The sequence below is a fragment of the Delphinus delphis genome, chromosome 18, assembly GCF_949987515.2.
Source record: "Delphinus delphis chromosome 18, mDelDel1.2, whole genome shotgun sequence".
Taxonomy (NCBI): Eukaryota; Metazoa; Chordata; class Mammalia; order Artiodactyla; family Delphinidae; genus Delphinus; species Delphinus delphis.
In genome coordinates this window covers 605350-626023 of record NC_082700.1, presented here as the reverse complement: position 1 = coordinate 626023, position 20674 = coordinate 605350, and the positions used below count along the sequence as shown (strand labels likewise).

Sequence of the window (20674 nt, the reverse complement as noted above, 5' to 3'; positions counted from 1 at the left end):
TCCATTGAAAATCATTCTTTTGGATCTCTGTTTCTTTCACTCTTCTTTTTAAAATTTTTTATTGCAGTGTAATTGATTTGTTTCTTTCACTCTTATTTTTTTTCACTTATTTTTTGTTTTGTAATTATTTCCTAAATTTTACATGTATATTTTTACAAGCATGAATTACATCTTATGTACATATAAGCTCTTAAGTGAAGTTAAAACCAGAAGGCTTGCCATGTATTTCTTTTATGTTTCAGCCTTGACCGTTTTTCACCTTCTGGAGTAAATTGAAGTTGTGTATTGAATGATGAAGTGGATCAATTTAAAGGCATAGCACATAGACTGATACTTAACTGTAAAAAATCATACTGTAGTTAGATGCTATACTGTTGCTCCACTCAAATTGTGGACATAATTGAGACTAGCAAAAGTTGTTTGAAAGTAGTTTTGACTGCTCTTGGATGTATTTTTATTCTTGTCATCCTTTTATCTCATTAATTCAAAACTGTATTTTATATTACAGTGATAATTTTCTCATGCCGTGAGGTATCAATGATTTTAAAAAGTAACAGACAAAAAGCATTAAAGGACTCCCCTGACATTCATTCATATATATGAAGACGTTCTTAACTACATTTAAACTATTTTGTTTGTGCTGTGGCAGTGAATTTCTGTTATCTTTGAAGTGTGGATGAATTTACAGTGTTCCTGGGTTCTCTAAAGTTCTATTTCGGGGGAAAAAAGTTACAGAATTATATCCTTTATTTATTTTATTATTATTTTTTTAAATAAATCTATTTATTTATTTATGGCTGAGTTGGGTCTTCGTTGCTGTGCGCAGGCTTCTCATTGTGGTGGCTTCTTCTGTTGTAGAGCATCGGCTCTAGGCGTGTGGGGCTCGAGTTGTGGCTCGCAGGCTCTAGAGCTCAGGCTCAGTAGTTGTGGCGCACGGGCTTAGTTGCTCCACGGCATGTGAGATCTTCCCGGACCAGGGCTCGAACCCATGTCCCCTGCATTGACAGGTGGATTCTTAACCACCGCGCCACCAGGGAGGCCCTATCCTTTAAATAATACCATTTGGCCCAGAATTCTAAAAAGAGGGTCTACAGAGTTGTCAGGTAAAGAGTGATGGTGAAGATGTGTCTGAAGCTTTCTGAAAGGTGGAGTCACTTGTCAAAAAGGAGTTTATTTATTTATTTATTTATTTATTTATTTATTTTTGGCTGCGTTGGGTCTTCGTTGCTGCCTGCGGGCTTTCTCTAGTTGCAGTGAGCGGGGGCTGCTCTTCGTTGCGGTGCACGGGCTTCTCATTGCGGTGGCCTCTCTTGTTGCGGAGCACGGGCACAGGCTTCAGTAGTTGTGGCGTGTGGGCTCAGTAGTTGTGGCTCATGGGCTCTATAGTGCAGGCTAAGCAGTTGTGGCACACTGGCCTAGTTCCTCCGCAGCATGTGGGATCCTCCCGGACCAGGGCTGGAACCCGTGTCCCCTGCATTGGCAGGCAGATTCTTAACCACTGCACCACCAGGGAAGCCCCAGGACTGTCTTCTTGTTGTTGCTCTTTTCACTCTTTGTTTAAGTTGGATGTAGCATAGTGAAAGCTGTCTAATTTTAGTATTAACCCTAAATTTTGTTTTTGCTTGCTGTCAGCTTTTGTAAAATTAACCAATTTACCAGAAGACTTACAGAATAATATGGTGACCATTGTATTACTATTGTAATTGTTGTCATTATTTAGAGTCAGAGCTCCCCCAGAGTATCTTACTTTAGTTGCTGTGTGCTTCCCACTTCTATAGAATGAAGGATTTCCAGCACAGAAAAAAGAAAAAAAAATAAGAGCAAGATGAGGATTTCTGGAGTTGAGTTATATTTGAATCTAGGGCTTAAGGGTTCAAATTTTATCCTATAAAATTATGGCTCTGCATAAAGTACAAATAAAACTGTGTAATATCTTATGAAAATAAGATCATGTCCATTAGAATGGACCTTTGAGTCATTTAATCTTTTCTTTAACCTCTAGGGTAGACTGTATTTCAGTGAAAGTTCTTCAGCCATCATGTATCTTTATGTAAACAGCAAAATTTCATCAAAGAAAATACTCAGACTTAGAAATTGTTCTTGCATCTGTGTTGTATTTTTGTTGGATTATAAACATTTCTGGCTATGATACTGATTCTAGGAAGTTCTTCTTCTGATAATAATAGACTTTAATAATCGATAGGTAACTCCTGTCCTTCCTGCAGAGAATAATGGGGGACAGGGAGACAAAACATATAAAATATCGAAAGCATCACAGAGCTACAAATACACTAAAAAAATGTTTCTCATATCTGAGAAGGAGCCTCAGAGGAGTCATCTCTTACTTGGGGTTGCTTTTCTCTAACGGGTATGTGTTCAGTTCCAGAAAAGGCTGCTAAGAATCTAAGGGGAACTTGCAACAGACTCACAGGGGCCAACAAAGACGGACACTGATTTAAAATATATATATATCGACTTTTGGATTGGGGATGCTAACATAATCCAGAGTCTCAGTTTTTTTTTTTTCAGTTTTTCATGTAAAACTATTAGGGATATGAGGAGGCAGGCCATGTAATGAAATAAGAGAAAAAGCAGACAATAGAAATGAATCCACAAGGGGTGCAGGTACTAGGAGTATCAGACAGTCTACATTTTAACTGTAGGTTTGGCACAGCTGAAGAGAGTGTGAATGAACTGGAATATGTATCAGAGTATTATCTAGACTGAGTCAGAACCAAAAGGGGGACATACAGAAAAGAATGTAAGAGACTTAGGACATTTGATGAAAAGGACATGTAATTAATGTCCCAGAAAGAGGAAAAAAGAAATGAGGCAGAAGAGGTGTAACTGAGGATTTTCTAAAATGGAGAAAAACATCAACCCTTGAATTCGAGAACCTTTACAAATTCTGAGCAGGATAAATACGCAAGAGACCCTTAAGAGACATGTAGAGAAATCATAGTCAAAAATTGGAAGCAATCATCCGCCTGTAGATGGTAGCCTCCTTCTCCCCTGAGTAGCAAAGACTGGTCCCATGTCCTGCCTCCTGTCTGTTGTACACAGTGGGGTGTTGCTCCAGGAACTTTTGCTGTGGGCAATAAACCCAATAGCCCTTACCCAATAAACCTCTGATGTCCCCCCACCAAAAAAAAATTGGAAGCAATCGAAATGTCATCAGCAGTAGAGTGATAAATAGTATCAGCCACACAATGGAATACTCAACAATGGAAACAGATGAACGACGACTACCTTCAGTGTGAGTGAAACAGATGAGATGTTGAGACGAGGGTACATACTACGTGATTTCATAGGCGAAGTTCAAAATAAGGCAGAACTTATCTTTGAAGTGGGGATATGGATGGCTTGTGGGAAAGGAGGGGAGTGACTGCGTGGAAAAGACATGAGAATCCTGGAAGTTTTCTGTGTGTTTATCTGGGTGGTGGTCATAGAAGTACATATTCATTGTGAAGATGGTCATTGAGCTGTGCACTTAAGATTATAAACTTCATGTGTATGTGTTACTCTTTAACAACTAAAAACCCCACTGAGACACTGAAGTAACTTCACTAGCAGACCAACACTAAAGAAATACTAAAAGGTTGTTCTTTAGGCAGAAGAGTTTAGATGCAGGAAGAAATCAAGAATCTGTAAAACTTGGGACTTCCCTTGTGGTCCAGTGGTTGAGAATCCGTCTCGCATTGCAGGAGGTGCCTCTTTGATCCCTGGTCGGGGAACTAAGATCCCACATACCGCGGGGCAACTGAGCCCGCGAGCTCTGGAGCCTGCGCGCCACAACTAGAGAGCCCGCACACCGCAACTAATGAGCCCGCACGCCGCAACTAGGACCTGATGCAGCCAAAAAATAAGTAAATAAATAAAATAAAAAAGAATATCTAAAACTCAAATAGTGGGTCTGGTACTTACTGGAATTCTGGGCAAATCACCTCTAGCTTCTAGGCCTTAATTTTCCTTGCATATAAGGAGGGATTTGGATTAAATCCTTCTGGGCCCCTTCTCTTAAAATTTATTCTGGGGATAGAGCATGGAAGAATTTGGTTGAGAGACCTTTTATTTTAGCAGTCCCCAACCTTTTTGGTGCCAGGGACTGGTTTTGTGGAAGACAGTTTTTCCACGGACGGTGGGGGGTGGAGGATGTTCCAGGAGGTGATGCAAGCGATGGGGGGATGGGGGGTGGCAGGTGAAGCTGTGCTCGTTTGGACTGCTACTGGTCCCAGGCCCAGGGGTTGGGGACCCTGTTTTATTTAGCCTGTAGAAACTAACACGATAAAATAAGAATTTGATGAAATAAGAAACTTTGAAATTAGGAGAAATTCAATAGTTGCAGTATAAACAAAGAAAACATTTGCTTTACTTATGTATGCACCAATGCTAAAGTGAAAAAAACCCTGCAGAATCTATTGAGCAGTATAGTTGATGTCTCACTTTACATAATTATATATAACTCTATCCCCTTTAAGTATGGGTAAGTGTACAAAATTAAAAAGCCCAGGGCTTCCCTGGTGGCGCAGTGGTTGAGAGTCCACCTGCCGATGCAGAGGACGGGTTCATGCCCCGGTCCGGGAGGATCCCACATGCCGCAGAGTGGCTGGGCCCGTGAGCCATGGCCGCTGAGCCTGCACGTCCGGAGCCTGTGCGCCACAACGGGAGAGGCCACAACAGTGAGAGGCCCGCGTACTGCAAAAAAAAAAAAAAAAGCCCAGAGAATTCCCTGGTGGTCCAGTGGTTAGGACTTCACACTTTCACTGCTGTGGGGCCAGGGTCAATCCCTGGTCAGGGAACTAAGATCTCACAAGCTGCGTGACGCGGCCAAAATAAAAACAAAAACAAAACTTTATGGTATATACTTCATATTTGCCAGCGTATCTTTCTGCGGAGTGAAAGAATTCCTTTGGTTACTTGTTCTGTTTTGGTTTTGCCTGTTAAGATAAAAATATCTGGAAAAGGACAAAATTAGAAGCAGCAATGGGTAGGAATTTAGAAGTGAAAACAGAGTTGTTAGTGTTGGTAGTATTATGAGAGGCGCTTAGAGCTATAATAGGTGGAGGGGCCATAGACCTTTACCTAACGACAAAAGCTATTTTTGAAGAGAGATGACAGAATAATTCAGTGCTCTCGGGCATTGTTTCTCAAAGCTTCAACATTACTCAAGAGGTAGTTAGAAATGCAGAATCTCAGGCCCCTCCCTAGACTTACTGATTTAGAATCTCTGTTTAAACAAGATTCCCAAGTGATCGTATGCATGTTAAGGTTTGAGAGGCACTATTACCTGTACATAATATTGTACCATTTTGAAGCTAACAGTAATATACGATGGAGTCCCCGTGTGAAGGTAGGAAAGCTGGGTCTCCTGTGTAATCCACCACCTACACTAATGCCTGGGAAATAGTCTAGAAGGCTGGCAGGTAATTGTAGACAGAGTTGCCTTAAGATGCTATGTCTAAATTACATGTACTTGCAAGTATTTTGGAGGGAAGTGCACTAGTATCTACAAATTACTTGAAATACATAGAGAAGATAGATTATTTAGCGGGGTGAATAAATAGAAAACGTGATAAAGCAAAAAGTAAAATAGTATAGAATCTATATGATGGACATATTTTTCACAGTAAAATTCTTTCAGCTTTATATGCTTTAAATTTTTCATAATAAAATGTTAGGGGGAAAGCTGTTATGAAAATGGGTATCATACACCAGACTATAATCTTTATATTTGTATATTTGCTTTATTTTATAATGTATTAATACTTTTCTCTTAGAAAAGAAAAAGTACCTTAGGAAGTACCCTGTGTACAGAACATAATGCTTTACTATATGCATTATCTCATGTAGTTTTTTTCTTCCCCTGCTGCACAGCTTGTGGGATCTTAGTTCCCTGACCAGGGATTGAACCTGGGCCATGGCAGTGAAAGCGCGCAGAGTCCTAACCACTGGACCTCCAGGGAAGTCCCTCTCATTTAGTCTTCATAACACTAATAGGTTGGGTATCATTGTGATTTGTAGCTGAGAATACCAAGACCTAGTTTAAATTACTTGCACAATCTCTAGCACAGAGGGTCTGACTTGGAGATGCTGGCTACCGCATTGCACAGTTCCGGGGCCGCCATTTCCAGTGTTGGCACAATAGAGCATCATTCACTTAGGATACAAAGGGGAGAGTCCCCCTGGGGTTGTACAGCAAGGCTTCCTCACTATTCTCTTAGACTTGTGCAAAATGAAAAATTTAAATATTTTTCTGATGGGAGTTTTTAACTGTTCCGTGACTTTTCTTATGTGTTTTATTTTTCAAGATTCTTGGATCTCCCAGTCAGCATCCTTTCCCCGTAATCAGAAACAGCCAGGGGTGGATTCTTTATCACCAGTGGACTCACTTCCTAAACAGATCTTCCAGCCTTCTGTCCAACAGCAACCCACTAAACCAGCTAAAATCACTTGTGCAAACTGCAAAAAGCCTTTACAGAAGGGACAGACAGCTTATCAGCGAAAAGGATCAGCTCACCTCTTCTGTTCTACCACCTGCCTCTCTTCCTTCTCTCATAAGCGTACTCCAAAGAAACGCAAGGTGACATGTAAAAAGTAAGCCGTACCTTTCAACATGCTTCCATATGATTGGATACTGGCAGTATGAATTGTGTCCTGAATGTACTTAGAGAGTTGCGGAAGATTCATGGATAGAATTGATGCACAGGTTTCTTCAAGTTTATGGAGCTTGAGTTGTCCTAGCATATGTCAGAGCTGTGGGTTATTTGTATTGTACTTACTCTTGGCAGGAAAATAGAGTTTAGGTATAGAAATAAATCAACCCTACCCCACCACTGCCTTTGCCTCACCCCCTTCCCCATCCTCTACCTTGGTTCTACCCGGTTGCTAACACCCTTTTTGAATGCTTCTAGAAGTCATAACCTGTGGCAAGGTCCTAAAGGTCATAACCTGTGACAACAAAATATTTTTATCTCTGAATATCTTGCCATATTATTTAGGAACTGTTAGCAATTAAACCAAAATGTGGATTTTTCTAGATCCAAAAGTTATAGTTGATTCTTAGGATTAAATCATGAGAAAATGAAAAATGTCAATTATTGTTCATATATATTTGACTTTTATTAAAATGCAATGTTCTTAGGGAGTTCCCTGGTGGCCTAGTGATTAAGATTCTGGGCTTTCACTGCCATGACCCGAGTTCAGTCCCTGGTGGGGGAAATGAGCCACTCAGCATGGCCAAAAAATAAGAATGCAGTGTTCTTAAATTGTGTCTATCCCTTGTGTTTCAGAGGTGCACCTGCAAAACAGGCTACTCTTGTTCCTCAAGGGGAGTCAAGTGAATCCTTCCAAAAATTTTGTGGTACGTCTTTGTCTCCCTATGAAGATAACCAGAATCTTCGAAAAAGAGTTCTGAATAAATCAAGGTGTACAATCTGCAGTAAACTAACAGAGGTCTGTGATTTTATATCTTAAGTTATTATCTAGGTTAACAGCGATAATTTTAACTTTAGGTGCTATTATATGTTCTGCCATCTACCTGATGGATGAGTCTTGAATCTACTCAGTGAAGTTGAAGGGAATAATAAGCATATGTTAGAATTGTCTCATAACAAATGTCCCACCCCATAGTATGGGGGGTAATCATCCATTTGTGTGGAACTGAATGTACTCATAAAGAGAGCAATAGTTTTATGGTGGATTTTGTTCTTATTAGCCACAGTAAATGAAAATGTAGGTTCAGGACATGAAGGAAACAACCAGTCCTACAAGAACACGTAGAACAGGTGGAGTGAAAGTATGTAGGTCACTTCACATTTCTTAGGCGGTATTGCCATCTTCCCAGGCATCCAGGGACTCCCCACTTAACATGGTCTTTGGTAACTGAATTTGGTCTGGATTACCCTGAAGCCGTGTAAATCCCAGACACAATTTTATCTTAGCTACCATAGAGCTGAGCAAAGCAAGAACTTAGGTATATACAGACTCCATCCTGAATGTGGGTGATACTGGTTCCCTTCGCCCACCCCCCACCCCAGTTTTCTAGGGCAGTGAAGTTTATAATACCTACAAATTCCCAATCCACTTATTTTTAAGCAGGTCATATCAAAACCTGCTAACCATTTCCTGTAATTTTTTTTTATAAATTTATTTCTTTAATTTATTTTTGGCTGTGTTGGGTCTTTGTTGCTGCACATGGGCTTTCTCTAGTTGTGGCAAGTGGGGGCTACTCTTCATTGTGGTGCGCAGGCTTCTCATTGTGGTGGCTTCTCTTGTTGCAGAGCAGGGGCTCTGGGCGCGAGGGCTTCAGTAATTGCAGCACGTGGGCTCAGTAGTTGTGGCTCACAGGCTCTGGAGCGCAAGCTCAATAGTTGTGGGGCAAGGTCTCAGTTGCTCTGCAGCATGTGGGATCTTCCCGGACCAGGGCTCGAACCCATGTCCCCTGCATTGGCAGGCGGATTCTCAACCACTGCACCACCAGGGAAGCCCCTGTAATTCTAAAATGTCTGATTTTGTTGCTTTTTGTTCTATGAATCTTACTTTTCCTTTTATAAAATCAAATCACAATTTTACAAAGAAATCAAAGATAAAAATGAAAGAATAGTGAAATGTGCTTTTGTAAAGTCTTTTACGTGAATGTTTCATCCACTGAGAAATTACTAAAGGTTCTTTATTTCTGTTGAAAAAACTAGGTATCTCGTGTATGGTGCTAATCCAGTTCATTTATTTAATAAATTGGTTTTTGTTTTTAGATTCGGCATGAAGTCAGCGTTAACAATGTAACACATAAGCTGTGCAGTAACCAGTGCTTTAACAAGTACAGGTTGGCCAATGGTCTAGTGATGAATTGCTGTGAGCAGTGTGGGGAGTACCTGCCCAGCAAAGGTGCTGGAAACCATCTCCTAGTCATTGAAGGTCAGCAGATGAGATTTTGCTGCCAAAGTTGTGTTAACGAATATAAACAGGTAATTCTTTTTTAATGAGTTTTAAATGATCAAGTTTGCAGTAACTTCTCCCTTGATAGCTTACATGAAGCATATTTATCTTAGAATCTCATATGGTTCCATTTCTGTCAGTCTCTCATCTCATACTCAAATGAGTATTAAAATTAATTGTTGTAAGTAAGCTTGTTTTAAGTCTTTATGTTTTGCAGACGTTACAATGAGTAATTCTTTTCTCTACCATTTTGCACTCCCACTGACAACTTGATAGTTCCAATTATTCTGTAGTCTCAACAAAATTTGGTGTTGTCTGTATTGATTTAATCTATTCTAGTGGGTATGAAATGATTATCTCATTGTGGTTTTAATTTCCTGATAACTACTGTTCCTTTCTCATCACTCATATATCTTCTTTTGTAAAGTATCCAAGTTTTAGCTCACTTTTTTTATTGGATTGTCGTTCTATTATTGAGTTGTAGGAATTCTTTTTATATATTCTGGATACATATCTTTTGTAAAATAAATGTGTTTAGAAGATTTTTCTCCTGGACAATGTTTTGTCTTTTCGTTTTCCTAATGTTGGTTTTGAAAAGCCCAAGTTTTAAATTTTGATAAAGTCCAGTTTACTATTTGCCTTTCTGATTAGTACTTTTTGTGTCTTGTTTAGGGACTCTGCCTACCAAGGTTATGAAGATATTTACCTATGTTGTCTTATAAGCTTTTTAGTTTTAGATTTTATGTTTACATCTGTGATCCATCTCAAGTTAATTTTGTGTATGGTGTGAGGTAGGGATTAAGGAAGTGTCATCTTCCTGATTTCAAGACATTAAAAACCTCAAAACATCGCATCATACACCATAAATTTGTACAGTTTTTATCAATTTTACTTCAGTAAACCTGGGAAAAAAGACATTAAAAAGCCATAGTAATCAAAGTGGTATGGTATTGGCATATAAACAAATAGATCAATAGAATAGACAGGCCAGAAATAGAACCACACAAATACAGTCAGTTGATTTTAGAAGAAAGTACAAAATCATTTGGATGGGAAAAGCAAGATTTTTTTCAGCAGATGGTGCTGGAACAATTTTTTTGTTGGTATGGACATAAATAAGCCAGACCTCAGATTATCCCACACAAACATTAATTAAAAAAAAATAATTTAACATGGATCCTCAATGTAAAACCAGGAATGTTCTTAACCCCATTTCACTGGACGAGGGTTTAAATGGTTAGCTTTTAAGGAAAAGTAACTCTGAAGTGCGAGGCTTATTACACAGTAGAGGAAACAGTGGATACCCATAGTTGATTTTTTAGTTTTTGCAAGGAAGGCTTATTTATGTTATCTTTATTATCTTCTTTGTATATATTATGCCTCATATTTAACAAAGCTTTTGGGTGCAGCTTATAGAAGATTGCAGTCACGTTATCGTTTCAAAAGAGTACATGTCAAAACTACCTTCTGCTTGAGGGCAGACAGCAGAAGCAAGAAGAACTACAATTCTGCAGCCTGTGGAAGGAAAGCCACATTCACAGAAAAATAAACAAAATGAAAAGGCAGAGGACTTTGTACCAGATGAAGGAACAAGATAAAACCCCAGAAAAACAACTAAATGAAGTGGAGATAGGCAACCTTCCAGAAAAAGAATTCAGAATAATGATAGTGAAGATGATCTAGGACCTCAGAAAAAGAATGGAGGCAAAGATCAAGAAGATGCAAGAAATATTTAACAAAGACCTAGAAGAATTAAAGAACAAACACCTAGAAGAATTAAAGAACAACAGAGATGAACAATACAATAACTGAAATGAAAAATACACTAGGAGGAATCAGTAGCAGAATAACTGAGGCAGAAGAATGGGTAAGTGACCTGGAGGACAGAATGGTGGAATTCACTGCTGCAGAACAGAATAAAGAAAAAAAATGAAAAGAAATGAAGGCAGCCTAAGAGACCTCTGGGACAACATTAAACGCAACAACATTTGCATTATAGGGGGTGTCCCAGAAGGAGAAGAGAGAGAGGAAGGACCTGAGAAAATATTTGAAGAGATTATAGTCGAAAGCTTCCCTAATATGGGAGAAGAAATAGCCACCAAAGTCCAGGAAGCACAGAGAGCCCCAGGCAGGATAAACCCAAGGAGAAACAAGCTGAGACACATAGTAATCAAACTGGCAAAAATTAAAGACAAAGAAAAATTCTTGAAAAGAACAAGGGAAAAACGACAAATAACATACAAGGGAACTCCCATTAGGTTAACAGCTGATTTCTCAGCAGAATACAAGCCAGAAGGGAGTGGCCTGATACATTTAAACTGATAAAAGGGAAGAACCTACAACCAAGATTACCCAGCAAGGATCTCATTCAGATTCAACGGAGAAATCAAAAGCTTTACAGACAAACAAAAGCTAAGAGAATTCAGCACCACCAAACCAGCTCTACAGCAAATGCCAAAGGAACTTCTCTAAGTGGGAAACACAAGAGAAGAAAAGGACCTACAAAAACAAATGCATAACAATTAAGAAAATGGTCATAGGAACATCCACATAGATAATTACCTTAAACGTGAATGGATTAAATGCTCCAACTAAAAGACACAGGCTCACTGAATGGTTACAGAAACAAGACCCATATATATGCTGTCTACAAGAGACCCGCTTCAGACCTAGACACACATACAGACTGAAAGTGAGGGGATGGAAAAAGATATTCCATGCAAATGGAAATCAAAAGAAAGCTGGGGTAGCAATACTCATACAGATAAAATAGACTTTAAAATAATGTTACAAGAGACAAGGAAGGACACTACATAATGATCAAGGGATCAATCCAAGAAGAATTTATAAGAATTATAAATATATATGCACCCAACATAGGAGCACCTCAATACATAAGACAACGGCTAGCAGCTATAAAAGAGGAAATCGACAGTAACACAATAATAGTGGGGGGCTTTAACACCTCACTTACACCAATGGACAGATCATCCAGACAGAAAAGTAATAAGGAAACACAAGCTTTAAATGACAAAATAGACCAGATAGATTTAATTGATATTTATAGGACATTCCATCCAAAAACGGCAGATTACACTTTCTTCTCAAGTGCACACGGAAAGTTCTCCAGGATAGATCACATCTTGGGTCACAAATCAAGCCTCAGTAAATTTAAGAAAATTGAAATCATATCAAGTATCTTTTCTGACCACAGCGCTATGAAATTAGAAATCAATTACAGGGATAAAAATGTAGAAAACGCAAACACATTGGAGGCTAAACGATATGTTACTAAATAACCAAGAGATCTCTAAAGAAATCAAAGAGGAAATTAAAAAATACCTAGAGACAAATTACAATGAAAACACAACGATCCAAAGCCTATGGGATTCAACAAAAGCAGTTCTAAGAGGAAAGTATATAGCAATACAAGCCTACCTCAAGAAACAAGAAAACCCTCAAACAATCTAAACTTACACCTAAAGGAACTAGAGAAAGAAGAACAAACAAAACCCAAAATTAGTAGAAGGAAATAAATCATAGAAGATTAGAGCAGAATAAATGAAATAGAAACAAAACAATAGCAAAGATCAATAAAACTAAAAGCTGGCTCTTTGAGAAGATAAACAAAATTAATAAACCTTTAGCCAGACTCATCAAGAAAAAGAGGGAGAGGACTCAAATCAATAAAATTAGAAATAAAAAAGGAGAAGTTACAACAGACACTGCAGAAATACAAAGCATCCTAAGATAGACTACTACAAGCAACTCTATGCTAATAAAATGGACAATCTGGAAGAAATGGACAAATTCTTAGAAATGTATAACCTTCCAAGACTGAACCAGGAAGAGGTAGAAAATATGAACAGACCAATCACAAGTAATGAAATTGAAACTGTGATTTAAAATATTCCAACAACCAAAAGTCCAAGACCAGATGGCTTCACAGGTGAATTCTATCAAACATTTAGAGAAGAGCTAACACCCATCCTTCTCAAACTCTTCCAAAAAATTGCAGAGGAAGGAACACTCCCAAACTCATTCTATGAGTCCACTATCACTCTGATACCAAGACCAGACAAAGACACCAAAAAAAAAAAGAAAATTACAGACCTGTATCACTGATGAATATAGATACAGAAATCCTCAACAAAATACTTGCAAACAGAATCCAGTAACACACTAAAAGGATCATACACCATGATCAAGTGGGATTTATCCCAGGGATGCAAGGATTCTTCAGTATACGCAAATCAATCCGTGTGATACAGCATATTAACAAATTGAAGAATAAAAACCATATGATCATCTCAAAAGACGCAGAAAATCTTTTGACAAAAGTCAACACCCATTTATGATAAAAACTGTCCAGAAAGTGAGCATAGAGGGAACCTACCTCGACATAATAAAGGCCATATATGACAAACCCACAGCAAACATCATTCTCAATGGTGAAAAACTGGAAGCATCTCCTCTAAGATTAGGAAAAAGACAAGGATGTCCGCTCTCACCACAGTTATTCAACATAGTTTTGGAAGTCCTAGCCATAGCAGTCAGAGAAGAAAAAGAAATCAAAGGAATACAAATCGGAAAAGAAGAAGTAAAACTGTCACTGTTTGCAGATGACATGATACTATACATAGAGAATCCTGAAGATGCCACCAGGAAACTACTAGAGCTAATCAATGAATTTGGTAAAGTTGCAGGATACAAATTTAATGCACGTAAATCTCTTGCATTTCTATACACTAACAACAAAAGATCAGAAAGAGAAATTAAGGAAACAATCCCATTCACCATTGCAACAAAAAGAATAAAATACCTAAGAAATAAACCTACCTAAGGAGACAAAAGATCTGTATGCAGTAAAGTATAAGACTCTGATGAAAGAAATTAAAGATGGTACAAACAGATGGAGAGATATACCATGTTCTTGGATTGGAAGAATCAATATTGTGAAAATGACTATACTCCCCAAAGCAAACTACAGATTCAGTGCAATCCCTATCAAATTACCAGTGGCACTTTTTACAAACCTGGAACAAAAAACCTTAAAATTTGTATGGAGACACAAAAGACCCTGAATAGCCAAAGCAGTCTTGAGGGGGAAAAAAACGGAGCTGGAGGAAACAGGCTCCCTGACTTCAGACTATACTACCAAGCTACAGTAATCAAGACAGTATGGTAGTGGCACAGAAACAGAAATATAGATCAATGGAACAGGATAGACAGCCCAGAGATAAATCCATGCACAAATGGTCACCTTATCTTTGATAAAGGAGGCAAGAATATACAATGGAGAAAAGATAGCCTCTTCAATAAGTGGTACTGGGCAAACTGGACAACTATATGTAAAAGAATGAAATTAGAACACTCCCTAACACCATACACAAAAATCAATGGAACAGGATAGAAAGCCCAGAGATAAATCCACGCACAAATGGTCACCTTATCTTTGATAAAGGAGGCAAGAATATACAATGGAGAAAAGACAGCCTCTTCGATAAGTGGTGCTGGGCAAACTGGACAACTATATGTAAAAGAATGAAATTAGAACACTCCCTAACACCATACACAAAAATAAACTCAAAATGGATTAAATTCCTAAATGTAAGGCCAGACACTATAAAACTCTTAGAGGAAAACATAGGAAGAATACTCTTTGACATAAACCACAGCAAGATCTTTTTTGACCCACCTCCCAGAGTAATGGAAATAAAAACAAAAATAAACAACCAGGACCTAATGAAACTTAGTTTCTTTTGTTGTGCAAAAGCTTTTATAAACAAGATGAAAAGACAGCCCTCAGAATGGAAGAAAATATTTGCAATATTGTCCACGAATCAATGGACAAAGGATTAATCTCCAGAATATATAAACAGCTCATGCAGCTCAATATTAAAACAAACAACCCAGTCAAAAAATGGGCAGAAGACCTAAGTGACATTTCTCCAAAGAAGACATACAGATGGCCAAGAGGCATATGACAAGCTTCTCAGCATCACTGATTATTAGAGAAATGCAAATCAAAACTACAATGAGATATCACCTCACACCAGTTAGAATAGGCATCATCAGAAAATCTGCAAACAACAGATGCTGGAGAGGGTGTGGAGAAAAGGGAACCCTCTTGCACTGTTGGTGGGAATGTAAATTGATACAGCCACTATAGGGAACAGTATGGAGTTTCCTTAAAAAACTAAAAATAGAATTACCGCATGGCGCAGCAATCTCACTACTGGGCATATACCCAGAGAAAACCATAATTCAAAAAAACACATGCACCCCAGTGTTCATTGCAGCACTATTTACAGTAGCCAGATCATGGAAGCAACCTAAATGCCCATAGACAGACGAATGGATAAAGAAGATGTGGTACCTATATACAATGGAATATTACTTAGCCATAAAAGGGAATGAAATTGGGTCATTTGTAGAGACGTGGATGGATCTAGAGACTGTCATACAGAGTGAAGTAAGTCAAAAAGAGAAAAACAAATATCGTATATTAACTCATATATGTGGAACCTAGAAAAATGGTACAGATGAACCGGTTTTCAGAGCAGAAATAAGAGACACAGATGTAGAGAACAAACGTATGGACACCAAGGGGTGAAAGTGGCAGGGGTGGTGGTGGTGGTGGGATGAATTGGGAGATTGGAATTGACATATATACACTAATATGTATAAAATAGATAACTAATAAGAACCTGCTGTATATAAAATTCAAAAAAAATTATATTGATTACATGTTGAATGACAATATTTTGGGTATAAAAGGTTAAATTAAAAAAATACTCTCTGCTTTGGTAATAAGTAACTATCTTAAGTCATATTTGTACGTGGGTGTGTATGTGTGTGTGGATGATTGACCTGTACCTGCTTAGGCTCTGTGCTTTTGCTCAGTTAAGAACAATGAGTTCATAAACTTCAGACAGATACACTGCTTACCCTCTGAAGAACGTAAGGATGGCTCATAGCTTATCAGTCTTTACTTTTAAACGAACCCCGGAGGGGGTACAAATGGGAAAGTGAACATAGTCGAAACAGGCAGCAGCCACTTATTCAGAATTGCTGGAATAACTATCCTGACTGCCACTCTGATCCCCCCCCAAAGTGTCTTTTTGTCTTCTACCATGCATGTGTCAGTCATGTACATAGCTCATAAGCAGTTGGCAAGCACAGGAATGATATTTCTGTATAATACAGAAGTTTTGTAAATGTGCTTTCCCCGTACCACGTTAGTGTTTATAAGTGGTTGGTGGCAGGCCTTCACGATAGAAAGCCTTGGTGATACATGAGGACCTTAAGGAAAAACTGGCTTATCAGTTAGTGGCTTATCTCAGAATAGCATGCACAGTCATCAGTGTAAAGATGGAATCTGGGTCTTGGCCACTGACCTAATGGGGGGTGATTTTGTCCCCCTGGGGACATTTGTCAAGGTCTTCCAACATTTTTTTTTTATCACAACTGGGAGAGTGCTCCTGGCATCACTGAGTGGGGGCCAGACAGGCCTTCACAACAAAGCATTATCTGGCCATGTATCAGTGGTGCCAGAGTTGAAAAAGGATGAGTAGGTGGCTGGAGAGTGAGTGTGTGTGATAAGCACAGTGAGAAGGAGAACTAATTGTGCATCTTCCTCATTGAGAAGTCAATAGTGATGCCTAAAACTGGGAGGAAAAATCAGTAAAAGCAATACAAACATGTTATTTTGATATTTGGAAGTGAACACGAAAAGAATCAGCTAAAAATGTTGAAAGTTGTTAACTTCTGGGAACGGGGGCGGGTTAATTAGTTTAATTGTTTGTTTTAATTAGCCAGGTATCATTAGTTGATGTTCTTTATTAAATGTATATTCAATTTCAAATAAATAAAACCTTTGAACTATGTTAAAGATACTGAATTTCAGAGAAGTGTCATACCGAAAGTCACACAGCTAGATTTGACCTCACACCTGAAACCTTAATTAACGTGGGGAAGTAAGATCCCGCAAGCCGCGTGGTGTGGCCAAAAAAATGTACATAGTATATATGCTCTAGTGCATCTGATACCAACATTTAATTATACGAACGCCATGAGTTCCCTGAGGCTAGGATCTACATTGGATTCGATTTAGTGATCTCCAGGATGATGAGTCTTAGATGTGTGGGGAATTATAACAACTTGACTGCCTACTCACTACCGAGAAACTCAGGAAGGGAAGAAATAAGCAGGCTTGGGTTTGGTTATGTTAAAAAAAAAAAAATAACTCTAACAGTCCTTGGCGTTCTGTTGCTTCTTAAATATGCTCTTCTGGTTATAGTCTTATCCAATCCCATAGTTTCAGTGAATACATATTTTGATGACTTCCGGAATATATCGATAGATCGTATTTCTTCAGTTTCACACTAGTACATCCATCTAATTTCCATTTGAATGTTCCACAGGTATCTCAAACTCTGTGTCTAAAACTGAAACTCCAAACCTGCTTTCCTTCTTTGTTTCCCAAATCAGTAAACAGCCCCAACCGGTCAGAAACTTCCCCCATCCTGGCAGAAACTTCAGTTACGTTTGCTCCTCTGTCTTCGTCCCCAGAGCCGCTCAGTTACCAGCTAACCCATATTCTACTCCCTACCCTCTCCCGGCGCTGTCTCCAGCACCACACCCTCGACGTGCCCGCCCTCCCCTCTTGCCCAAACTGCCCCCCAGCCTCCTGGCCTGTCTGTACCCCGGCCTTCCTGAGCACCGGAGACGGCTGTGCCATCAGAGCAGTCTTTCTTGAGCACAAACCTGATCGTGTCACTCCTGCTTCTCTTAGCTCAGCGCTGTGTCTGCGTTCGGGACTGAATCAACAATGCTCTTAGTTCCTTGAGCGCCGTTGGATACCGTGGTCCCTGTACTAAAATGTTACAGCTAGCAGGATGTCCTTCACAGTGTATGCACCTGTGTTATTTTGACTGTGTTTTTGCATTTTTATTTTATTGACTCCAGAGAGCTAATGTGTCTTTTCATGGGATGGAGTCATATACTGTGTGGTACCTTGTGACGGACTTTCACATATCATAACTGTTTTCAAGGTGCTTCCAAGTCATAGCATATATCTTTACTGCACTTAACTTTTATTGCCAAATAATATTCCATTGTATGGATAACACCACATTGTTACTTCTCCTTTTTGGTTACTGTGACTAGTGTTGCTGTGAACACTTTGTGCAAGTCTTTGTGTGGACATATGTCTTCATTTTTGCATTGTTGGTAACTTTGAGGAGTTGCCCCTGTGTTCCCAGGCAGTAGCACCATTTTACGTGGCCACCAGCTCCTGAGGAGGTTCCAGTGTTTCCACACCTCTGTTAATGCTTGTCATCATCTCTTTTTTCATTACAGCCATCCTAGTGGGTGTGAATGGGTATGTGGTGGTATTGATTTGTATTTCTTTGATGATTAATGATAAGCATCTTTTTATGTGCTTATTGGGCATTTGTATATACATTAATTTTTTTCAGTGTTAATAATTTAAAATAAAATTGTAATCTATTTTTCCTCAGATGATGGAAACAAACTCAAAAAAAGTGCTAGCATCAGAAAACAGAAAAAGGAATGCTGTTAGAGAAGAAAATGAAAGAGAATTGTATGGGTCATTGAATATACTTTTGGAAAAAATAGAAAGAATACCAGTGAAAAAGGAAAAGACTTCAGAACTACAAGTTTCAGCAGAATGTAGCCAAGATACACCATTGGTCCAACAGGATGTGAATTTACCTCCTTCTGTGTCAACCATAGCTGATAAATTTCAAGAGCAACTGGAAGAGAAACAAGCAGAAGACTCCATTATACCAGCTGTGCTTTCTGCAGATCCGGGTACATGGCCCCGAATTTTGAGTATTAAAGAAAGGGACACTCTAGTTGAAAATGATCCACCTCAAGTGAGAAATTTTAACTTTCCAAAGGACAGTACAGGGAGGAAGTTTTCAGAAACTTACTATACAAGAATTCTTCCAAATGGTGAAAAAACCACTAGATCCTGGTTACTTTATTCGACCTCGAAAGATTCTGTGTTTTGTCTATATTGCAAACTCTTTGGGGAAGGAAAAAATCAACTAAAGAATGAGAATGGGTGCAAAGATTGGCAGCATTTATCACATATTCTTAGCAAACATGAGGAGAGTGAAATGCACATCAACAATAGTGTTAAACATTCAAAATTAAAATCTGATTTGAAAAAAAGTAAAACTGTGGAACACAGATTACAGGAGAACATGGGAAAGGAGGGCGTGAAGCTGTTGTACACCTTAGACCTGATCTGACATGATGAGGTCGCACACTTACTCAGGCCTGTACCCTGACAGTTGGTGCCTCTGTGCTGAGGCTCCCAGACGGAGTGATTCATCAGCTCATTAGCAATAAGTATCATAGCAAGTAACTAGTGAAGATGGTTTCTGCTCCAGATTCTAAAGCTAATTGGATTTGTAGTGATTAATGCCGATTTCAGTGAAGGCAATTGTTGATCTTTTCAGTTTTTCAATTCACACCTTTTAAAACGGGCACTTCAGGGCTTCCCTGGTGGCGCAGTGGTTGAGAGTCCGCCTGCCGATGCAGGGGACCAGGGTTCGTGCCCCGGTCCGGGAGGATCCCACATGCCGCGGAGCGGCTGGGCCCGTGAGCCATGGCCGCTGAGCCTGCGCGTTGGAGCCTGTGCTCCGCAGCGGGAGAGGCCACAACAGTGAGAGGCCCGCGGACCACAAAAAAAATAAATAAATAAATAAATAAATAATAAACTGGGCACTTCAGGGCTGACATTTGACTGGTGTGGCTAATACTCTGAAAGAGGGAGGGAAAGACTTGAATTTATCAGTACCAGTGGAACAAGGTGCTTAGGTGGACAAGCGTTGTTGTTCAGAGAGAGACGGGATCTGAGACTGCCGCTTTCTGCCGTTAAACCAAATACTTACGGTTCATTTCATTTGGGCAAAATGTTATTTTATTATTTGAGCAAAGCAGCATCATTTGTCATGTTAAATAGATTAAAGTGATGAATTTTGTGTTTTATTGGTTTTGTTTTAACTTAATTTGTAAATGTTTTAGCTTTTATTGTCATGTAAAAACTATAAGCATAAAGAGTGTATACCTATTTTTATGTTGGTACAAATATAAGAAATATTAAAATAAAAATATAGTAAGTTAACCTTTTTGTGTTGTGGCATTTTTTTCTTTTCATCTGAAAGAAAAATACACTTACGAAAATTAAGGGTGTCAGTTTTTTCAGTTGGTTAATCAGTGTTCCCTTCACCATGTATTGACTAATTCTCCCTTTGTTTCTGGTTTCTGACAGCAGTTCTGTTGTGTATCCCATCCTTACATACACTTGTTTCAAGGCTTTTCCTGTGAGCGGTGCCTGAGCAGATCGAGATGCGTCCTTGGTAGGGCCAACACGGGAGCGCTTGCAGACTCTCTAGGCGAGGCCAGCGCAGAAAAGTGTTTGGGGAATAACCAGGAAGATCATTCTCATTAGTTTATAACCGTTTTGTTTTCTGACAGCTGGACCATTTCAGCCTTTCATATTTGGGTCTGAATGGGGCTCTGGGGTGTTTCCAAAATCCAGCCTCCTCTAGAGGCCTGTGGGGACACTCTGAGCATATCCAGTTCTGAAGTCCCTCTGCAAATGGTTCCTGTGCCTGTTATTCCATGAACACTTACCTGTTAATCAAATGACAGATTTGTTATGTGATTGTCTTAGACACTTGTGTATCTGAGCAAACTAATG

The 20674-nt window shown here is 39.1% G+C and overlaps 1 protein-coding gene across 2 annotated transcripts in view; it reads left to right on the top strand.

Annotated features, from left to right (window-relative positions):
• The window catches only part of LOC132413528 (zinc finger MYM-type protein 5), a 32846-nt gene extending 12760 nt beyond the window's left edge, over window positions 1-20086 (top strand). For both annotated transcript variants that reach the window (XM_059995567.1, XM_059995568.1), the window contains 4 exons: window positions 6309-6594; window positions 7290-7452; window positions 8751-8963; window positions 18459-20086. In XM_059995567.1, the coding sequence (XP_059851550.1) occupies window positions 6309-6594; window positions 7290-7452; window positions 8751-8963; window positions 18459-19217 (1421 nt within the window). In that variant the 3' untranslated portion in view covers window positions 19218-20086. The remainder of the gene's footprint in view (window positions 1-6308; window positions 6595-7289; window positions 7453-8750; window positions 8964-18458) is intronic.
• The last annotated feature ends 588 nt before the right edge of the window (window positions 20087-20674 follow it).